The sequence below is a fragment of the Salvelinus fontinalis genome, chromosome 34 (genome assembly GCF_029448725.1).
Source record: "Salvelinus fontinalis isolate EN_2023a chromosome 34, ASM2944872v1, whole genome shotgun sequence".
Classification (NCBI taxonomy): domain Eukaryota; kingdom Metazoa; phylum Chordata; class Actinopteri; order Salmoniformes; family Salmonidae; genus Salvelinus; species Salvelinus fontinalis.
Window position 1 is genome coordinate 11,897,314 of NC_074698.1, and position 9,919 is coordinate 11,907,232.

At 41.9% G+C, this 9,919-nt stretch overlaps 1 protein-coding gene across 1 annotated transcript; it reads left to right on the forward strand.

Annotated features, from left to right (window-relative positions):
- Positions 1-1,610: 1,610 nt before the first annotated feature.
- Positions 1,611-9,668, forward strand: LOC129833914 (hemoglobin subunit beta-1-like). The gene is made up of 5 exons (XM_055898740.1): positions 1,611-1,645; positions 2,681-2,903; positions 3,003-3,058; positions 5,578-5,661; positions 9,662-9,668. The coding sequence occupies exons 1-5, from the start codon at positions 1,611-1,613 to the stop codon at positions 9,666-9,668; spliced, it is 405 nt and encodes a 134-aa protein (XP_055754715.1).
- Positions 9,669-9,919: the final 251 nt, after the last annotated feature.

The window sequence follows — 9,919 nt, forward strand, 5'->3', positions numbered from 1 at the left end:
GCACCTCAGGGGTGAAGTCATCAGGGAACTTCATGGCCAGCGTGGTGTGGGTGAAGATCTGGGGAGGTGAAGGGAGAGCAGAAACATTGTTAGAAGCATATTTCACGAGTATGTTTCTGAAGATTGAAATCCATACATTAAGCTATTACAGTATTCAAACTTCAACGGTTGCCAATGGGAAAAAGCTACTAGTGAGAAAGAAAACAAGGTCATTTTTACTATTTACTGACCTTGAAGTTGGCAGGATCCACTCTCAACATGAAGGCGTGCAACTCGCTGAGGGTAACGGAGAGACTCATTGTTGATTCAACTTCTTGACTTGCTGCTTCAACTTCTTGACTTGCTGCCAACCAACTCAGTAAAGCTCACTGTTTCGGGGCTCTTTTTATGTATTGTCTGATCTGCCCAAGCACAATGCTGCTGCCCAGAAACCACCGCCAAAAGAGACCCGTTGGTTATCTCTTACCATAGCGTGTCATCTTAGTTGTTTACAACTCATGGCACACAGCCAAGTATATATAAAATAAGTCATGGGCGCGTGGCAGGGTTATTCAGGCGTTATTTTCTTCTTTCTTTTAGTGGATTTCTTATTATGACATTATTTTGAATGTTATGAATATCGCTGGCAAAAACAGAATGAACTAATGTTGAATGACATACCGACAGTAGAAAAGAGGAGCATATCTTTTTTTTAATGATGTCAACTTTACTCAACTCCTAATATTGAGCCAATGACACTCACTGGAGTATCTGACCTAGGCTTTGAAAAAGGACCCGCTAATAGGCTAGTGTCGCAAGTGCTGCTGGCTACTGTTAAGCTTTCTTGACTTGGACATTCATTTTGCCAACCTTTGTTAATCGAGCTAAACAGCTGCTTTTAGTGAAAATGTGTTTGGAGTTTACACTTCCTCTTCCACCTCATTCCCAAAACATGGGCATGAATATGGAGTTGATTCCCCCTTTGATGCAATAACAGCCTCCACTCTTCTGGGAAGGCTTTCCACTAGATGTTGGAACATTGCTGTGGGGACTTGCTTCCAGTCAGCCACAAGAGCATTAGTGAGGTCGGGCACTGATTTGGGCTATAAGGCCTGGCTCGCAGTCGGCATTTCAATTCATCCCATAGGTGTTCAATGGGGTTGAGGTCAAGGCTCTCTGCAGGCCAGTCAAGTTCTTCCACACCAATGTCGATAAACCATTTCTGTATGGTATGGACCTCACTTTGTGCATGGTGACTGAAACAGGAAAGGGCCTTCCCCAAACTGTTGCCCCAATGTTGGAAGCACAGAATTGTCTAGAAGGTCATTGTATGGTGTAGTGTTAGGATTTCCCTTCACCGGAACGAAGGGGCCTAGCCCAAACCATGAAAAACAACCCCAGACCATTATTCCTCCTTCACCAAACTTTACAGTTTATGCATTGGGACAGGTAGCGTTCTCCTGGCATCTGCCAAACCCAAATTAGTCTGACGGACTGCCAGACGGTGAAGCGTGATTCATCACTCCAGAGAACGTGTTTCCGCTGATCCAGAGGCGGCGTGCTTTACACCACTCCAGCCGAAGCTTGGCATTGCGCATGGTGATCTTAGTCTTGTGTGCAGCTGCTCCGCCATGGGAAGCCATTTCATGAAACTCCTGACGAATAGGTATTGTGCTGACGTTGCTTCCAGAGGCAGTTTGGAATTCCAGCGTGAGTGTTGCAAACCAATGACAGACAATTTTTACGCGTTATGCGCTTCAGCACTCGGTGGTCCCATTCTGTGAGCTTGTGTGGCCTACCACTTCGCGGCTGAGACGTTGTTGCTCCTAGACTTTACCACTTCACAATTAACAGCACTTACAGTTGACCAGGGCAGCTTTAGCAAAGCAGAAATTTTACGAACTGACTTGTTGAAAAGGTGGCATCCTATGACTGTGCCACTTTGAAAGTTACTGAGCTCTTCAGTAAGGCCATTCTACTGCCGATGTTTGTCTATAGAGGTTGCATGGTTGTGTGCTCGATTTCAAACACCTGTCAGCAACGGATGTGGCTGAAATAGCCAAAACCACTAATTTGAAGGAGTGTCCACATACTTTTGTAGTGTACTTTTGTATATACAGTATAGTGTATCATTCACCTGATCATAAGACAAGATGTGGATTTTTCCCCCGCTAACTTACTATGGGGGTCCTTGGGCCGCCGGTTTACCTGGGACAGGGTCCCTGGGCAAGAACATTTTGAAAACCCCTGGCTCCTGGAGATATGGATATTGAATGAAAATGGGTGAACTCCCATTGAAAAGCAGAAGTCCACAAATCTTCAGACCTGGACGCATAGTCAGTAGGGTCAAAGCCTGTGTCACAATTTAAGCTTGTACTTTGTCAACATTTGACCATACCACGACAACACAAGGATTCTCTTTAGACTGTGAAAATGTGGTGCTGAAAGGACAGCTCCGCTAATCGGTCAGGTAGCAGCATAGAGCGATGGTCAGGGTGAACTTGGTGGTGCTGAAGAAGAGCTCCACCAGTTAAAGAAATCTCACTGATGATGAGGGCACACTTTGTCTCAGCAGCTACCAAACATTAGCTACTGTAATATTTTTTGTAGTGTCATCCTAATAACTACATTTCTATGGATTCATTGAATTAAATTGATTAGTATATATTATGTATCTTATAATATAATTTGTATTTTCCAGGTGTCATATTGTATATCCATGGACTCAGAGGTACTTTGGAACCTTTGGAGACTTAAACAGCGCAGCGGCTATTATGGGCAATAAAAAAGTTGCCAACCATGGCATCACCGTGCTGAACGGTCTCGAGCGAGCTGTGCAGAATATGGATGACATCAAGAACACCTACGTCGAGCTGAGCATTCTGCACTCGGAGAAACTTCATGTGGATCCCGACAACTTCAGGGTAAGATTTTGGAGTTGAAAAGACGTGTAAATATGAGTACTAATGGAAGTGCCTAAAACAAATTAACAATATGTTTTTTCTCATTGATTTACATCCAAGAGAATACTGTTCTTGCAAATATCCTTAGAGAGTTGGAAACAGCAGGTCTGGGACAGGTAGCACGTCCGGTGAACAGGTCAGGGTTCCATAGCCGCAGGCAGAACAGTTGAAACAGGAGCAGCAGCACGGCCAGGTAGACTGGGGACAGCAAGGAGTCATCATGTCAGGTCATCCTGAGGCATGGTCCTAGGGCTCAGGTCCTCCGAGAGAGAGAAAGAAAGAGAGAAAGAGAGAATTAGAGAGAGCATACTTAAATTCACACAGGACACCGGATAAGACAGGAGAAGTACTCCAGATATAACAAACTGACCCTAGCCCCCCGACACATAAACTAATGCAGCATAAATACTGGAGGCTGAGACAGGAGGGGTCAGGAGACACTGTGGCCCCATCCGATGATACCCCCGGACAGGCCCAAACAGGAAGGATATAACCCCACCCACTTTGCCAAGTCACAACCCCCATACCACTAGAGGGATAACTTCAACCACCAACTTACCATCCTGAGACAAGGCCGAGTATAGCCCACAAAGATCTCCGCCACGGCACAACCCAAGGGGGGGCGCCAACCCAGACAGGAAGATCACGTCAGTGACTCAACGCACTCAAGTGATGCACCCCTCCTAGGGACGGCATGAAAAAGCACCAGTAAGCCAGTGACTCAGCCCCTGTAATAGGATTAGAGGCAGAGAATCCCAGTGGAGAGAGGGGAACCGGCCAGGCAGAGACAGCAAGGGCGGTTCGTTGCTCCAGAGCCTTTCCGTTCACCTTCACACTCCTGGGCCAGACTACACTCAATCATAGGACCTACTGAAGAGATAAGTCTTCAATAAAGACTTAAAGGTTGAGACCGAGTCTGCGTCTCTAACATGGGTAGGCAGACCATTCCATAAAAATTGAGATCTATAGGAGAAAGCCCTGCCTCCAGCTGTTTGCTTAGAAATTCTAGGGACAATTAGGAGGCCTGCGTCTTGTGAACGTAGCGTACGTGTAGGTAAGTACGGCAGGACCAACTCGGAAAGATAGGTAGGAGCAAGCCCATGTAACGCTTTGTAGGTTAACAGTAAAACCTTGAAATCAGCCCTTGCCTTAACAGGAAGCCAGTGTAGGGAGGCTAGCACTGGAGTAATATGATCAATTTTTTTGGTTCTAGGCAGGATTTTAGCAGCCGTATTTAGCACTAACTGAAGTTTATTTAGTGCTTTATCCGGGTAGCCAGAAAGTAGAGCATTGCAGTAGTCTAACAAAAGCATGGATTAACTTTTCTGCATCATTTCTGGACAGACAATTTCTGATTTTTGCAATGTTATGTAAATGAAAAAAAGCTGTCCTTGAAACAGTCTTGATATGTTCGTCAAAAGAGAGATCAGGGTCCAGAGTAACGACGAGGTCCTTCACAGTTTTATTTGAGACGACTTTACATCCATCAAGATTCATTGTCAGATTTAACAGAAGATCTCTTTGTTTCTTGCGACCTAGAACAAGCATCTCTGTTTTGTCCGAGTTTAAAAGTAGAAAGTTTTCAGCCATCCACTTCCTCATGTCTGAAACACAGGCTTCTAGGGAGGGCAAATTTGGGGCTTCACCATGTTTCATTGAAATGTACAGCTGTGTGTCATCCGCATAGCAGTGAAAGTTAACATTATGTTTTCGAATGACATCCCCAAGAGGTAAAATATATAGTGAAAACAATAGTGGTCCTAAAACGGAACCTTGAGGAACACCGAAATGTACAGTTGATTTATCAGAGGACAAACCATTCACAGAGACAAACTGATATCTTTCCGACAGATAAGATCTAAACCAGGACAGAACTTGTCCGTGTAGACCAATTTGGGTTTCCAATCTCTCCAAAAGAATGTGATGATCGATGGTATCAAAGGCAGCACTAAGGTCTAGTAGCACGAGGACAGATGCAGAGCCTTGGTCTGACGCCATTAAAAGGTCATTTACCACCTTCACAAGTGCAGTCTCAGTGCTATGATGGGGTCTAAATCCAGACTGAAGCATTTCGTATACATTGTTTGTCTTCAGGAAGACAGTGAGTTGCTGCGCAACAGCTTTTTCTGAAATTTTTGAGAGGAATGGAAGATTCGATATAGGCCGATAGTTTTTTATATTTTCTGGGTCAAGGTTTGGCTTTTTCAAGAGAGGCTTTATTACTGCCACTTTTAATGAGTTTGGGTACACATCCGGTGGATAGAGAGCCGTTTATTATGTTCAACATAGGAGGGCCAAGCACAGGAAGCAGCTCTTTCAGTAGTTTAGTTGGAATAGGGTCCAGTATGCAGCTTGAAGGTTTAGAGGCCATGATTATTTTCATCATTGTGTCAAGAGATATAGTACTAAAACACTTAAGTGTCTCTCTTTATCCTAGGTCCTGGCAGAGTTGTGCAGACTCAGGACAGCTGAGCTTTGGAGGAATAATCAGATTTAAAGAGGAGTCCGTAATTTGCTTTCTAATGATCATGATCTTTTCCTCAAAGAAGTTCATGAATTTATTATTGCTGAAGTGGAAGCCATCCTCACTTGGGGAATGCTGTTTTTTAGTTAGCTTTGCGACAGTATCAAAAAGACATTTTGGATTGTTCTTGGGGCGCGGCTTCACGCCAGACGTCCAAGCGGCCTGGCAGAAGTTCCTGACCGTGGTCGTCTCTGCGTGGGCAGACAGTACCAGTAGAGACATGTTCTATCGTGAAATACACATATATATTCTTATTATAGAAGACAGTTTGTATGAATAATAAAATATATTGTTAAGCACACATCCATGCTCTTCACTTTATTCTGTTTTGATGGGCAGTAAAATAGGAGCCATTACAAAATGTAGCCAAGCCTACTTTAATTCTTATGCCGTTGGCCTAAGTGAGATTGAGAAACCTCTCTTTGACGCTGGGGTCACGAGAGAGAGTATATTTGGTAAAATATCACATGCAAATTCTTATCAATGGAATAATCATTATATTCATCAGTATTATGTTATTATTGTAATTATATCAAAACAGTCCTTGTTTTCTAATACACGACCATAGGAAAAGTAAGGTAGTCTATCATGTTGCCCAGGTTAACTTTTACTTGCCTAAGGTAGGTGAAATTTGCATATACAGTTTCAGGTAAAAGTATGGACACACCAACTCATTCAAGGGTTTTTCAATATTTTTACTATTTTCTACATTTTAGAATAATAGTGAAGACATCACAACTAGGAAATAACACATATGGAATCATGTAGTAACCAGAAAAGTGAAACAAATCAAAATATATTTTATATTTGAGATGCTTCAAATAGCCACCCTTTGCCTTGATGACAGCTTTGCACAATCTTGGCATTTTTTTTATTTAACCTTTATTTAACTAGGCAAATAATTTAAAAACAAATTATTATTTATAATGACGGCCTACCGGGGAACAGTGGGTTAACTCCCTTGTTCAGGGGTAGAACGACAGATCAGGGATTCGATCCAGCAACCTTTCGTTTACTGGCTCAACACTCTAACCACTAGTCTACCTGCATTCACTCAACCAGCTTCACCTGGAATGGTTTTCTAACAGTCTTGAAGGAGTTCCCATACATGCTAAGCACTTGTTGGCTGCTTTTCCTTCACTCTGTGATCCAACTCATCCCAATTCATCTCAATTTGGTGGAGGCCAGGTCATCTGATGCAGCACTCCATCACTCTCCTTCTTGGAAAAATAGCCCTTACACAGCCTGGAGGTGTGTTGGGTCATTGTCCTGTTGAAAAACAAATGATAGTCCCACTAAGCCCAAACCATATGGGATGGCATATTGCTGCAGAATGCTGTGGTAGCCATGCTGGTTAAGTGTGCCTTGAATTTAAAAATAAATCACAAACAGTGTCACCAGCAAAGCAACCCCACACCTCCATGCTTCACGGTGGGAACCACACATGCAGAGATCATCCGTTCACCTAGTCTGCATCTCACAAAGACAAAAGGACAGATTTCCACCAGTCTAATGTCCATTGCTCATGCTTCTTGGCCCAAGCAAGTCTCTTCTTCTTCTTGGTGTCCTTTAGTAGTGGTTTCTTTGCAGCAATTTGACCATGAAGGCCTGATTCACGCCGTCTCCTCTGAACAGTTGATGTTGAGATGTGTCTGTTACTTGAACTCTGTGAAGCATTTATTTGGGCTGCAATTTCTGAGGCTGGTAATTCTAATGAACTTTTTTTCTGCAGCAAAGGTAACTCTGGGTCTTCCTTTCCTGTGGCGGTCCTCATGAGAGTCAGTTTCCTCATAGCGCTTGATGGTTTTTGCGACTGCACTTTCAGAAACTTTCAAAGTTCTTGAAATTTTCCACATTGACTGACCTTCATGTCTTAAAGTAATGATGGACTGCCATTTCTCTTTGCTTGTTTGAGCTGTTCTTGCCTTAATATGGGCTTGATCTTTTACCAAATAGGGCTATCTTCTGTATATGACCCCTACCTTGTCACAACACAAGTGATTGGCTCAAACACATTAAGAAGGAAAGGAATTCCACAAATTCACTTTTAACAAGGCACACCTGTTACTTGAAATGCATTCCGGGTGACTACCGCATGAAGCTGGTCGAGAGAATGCCAAGAGTGTGCAAAGCGGTCATCAATGCCAAGGGTGGCTACTATGAAGAATCTCAAATATAAAATATATTTGGATTGGTTTAACACTTTTTTGGTTACTACATGATTCCATATGTGTTATTCCATAGTTTTGATGTCTTCACTAGTATTCTACAATGTTGAAAATATAAAAAATAAAGAAAAACCTTTGAATGACTAGGTGTGTCCAAACTTTTGACTGGTAACGTGTATAGGCCTATAAAACGAACACACAATTACAAAGGAATTGAATGTGAATTTCAACTTCTCTAGCAATGAACTCATATTTGGACGAGTTGGTGCTCTGACAAGAGGTGGGGTGCACATTGATAAGGGCATCTATCTCTGTCTCTGCATATCTCAAAGGAAACATGCGTCGGTTTTATCACAGTGTTCTGGTTCCACCCTAGTCGCAGTCAGCGTGGCACTGGTATTGTACGTATGTACTTCGATTCAGATAATATTTCCGTGATAGTGTGCCCTACGACATCAGAATCACTTTCATTGTTTGACGTCAATTGGCTATTAATAGCATACATAGGCACATTCTGAACATTTTTACCGTTTTGTAAGAAAGTCATGCTGATTGTTATTATCCTGTTCGTACCATGGGTCATACATGGGGAAATCATTGGCCATACAATCTAAATTTAATCAACGCTTTACTGTTTCACTTATTTAACATTTTTGTATCACAATGAAGGTACATTTCGTAATTTCACATAACTCTTTAAAATCGACATACCAATAGACCAGCAAATCAATCAAAACCAATCAATCAATGGGGTCAACTGTGTCAAAATGTAAAATATGATTGATTCTTCTGAGGCAAAATCTATATTCTTCGGTGACATAGGTAAATCAAGAACAACATGTTAACAACTTACAACTTTACAATAGGCCTATGTGTCACATACAATAGGCATACAATTGGTAATCGTAATGGAACATTTTTAATGTACGAGGTAATGATTAATAGACCAGATTCAAGTGATTATAATGTTGATGACATTGGCAGCAGGCGATTTGATTTTGAAAAGGGGTTTATATGCAGCCTAAGCATTGCATAGCGCAGTGGATTTGGGTTATTTGGCAAAGTGGAAGTCTGCTTTTTTGATGGTTTTGTTTTTGTTGTTTTTGAGGGAAATTGGGGAAACAATAGTTTGGTCTCCAACACAAATACAGCTACCAGCGTCCTCTGCTGGTCTGCTGCAGACATGACAGCGTGCGCAGCGGGCCCAAGAAATCTACGTCGACACTAAATGCAACAGCGCGCTCTGTTGGTCAAATCATCCACAAGTAGGCTACAGCTGGCTCTAGAAATGCACTATTCAAACACCTTGCCAAACGTTAATTGCGTGCCAGGTCCTGTTCAATACCCACTGCAGAGTACGCTAATAGCCTACTTTTATTATTATGATTATTCGTTTCACGGATTAGTCTAATAGCCTACGTAAGGGCAGAGGAACATTGTCTTGGAATGTATTATAATTACAGTATCATCCACGTTGTAATGAAGATTCAAGAAAGCCTGAGAGACTGGTCCAGTTTCTACTGTTGCTAGAAACACACACAGAGACGATTTACGATGAAAGCTGATTTAATATTTTCTTCCAAAAACTCATAAAAACAAAATGGGGAAAAATACAAACTGAGCATTTTACAGAAGGTTAAAAACTAAAACAAATGTGCGAGTAGGTAAACCTATAGTTGTGAACAAGTAATACAAATATAAATGTATAAAAAAGAAAGTAAAACAAATATAAAACGTTATAAAATCCAATTGCTCAGGAAATCCTATATTAAAGGTGGGGGGGGGGGGGGGTTGACGTAAAAAGAGAAATCCAAATTGAGACACCAATGAGCATACAAAAGATTAAGAACACCTGCTCTTTCCATGACAGACTGACCAGGTGAATCCTGCTGAAAGGTATGATCCCTTACTGATATCACTTGTAAATCCACTTCAATCAGTGTAGATGAAGGGGAGGAGACCGGTTAAGGAAGGATGTTTAGGCCTTGAGACAATTGAGACATGGACTGTGTATGTGTGCCATTCAGAGGGTGATGCAACTCCACATTAGGAAGGTGTCCCTAATGATTGGTATACTCAGTGTACCTTTGTATTCTGCACTTCAATCCTTTTTAAATTATAATTTTATGCATCACTACTACTGTAGAATAATGTCATATATTATTATAATTTTGGTATACCTATATTACAATGCAAATTCTTCATTAGATCCATAGTCCATTCTGTCACTTTCTAGTTACCAACCAATCCAAAAAGGGTGACCACTGAACAGGAATGTGAACCTT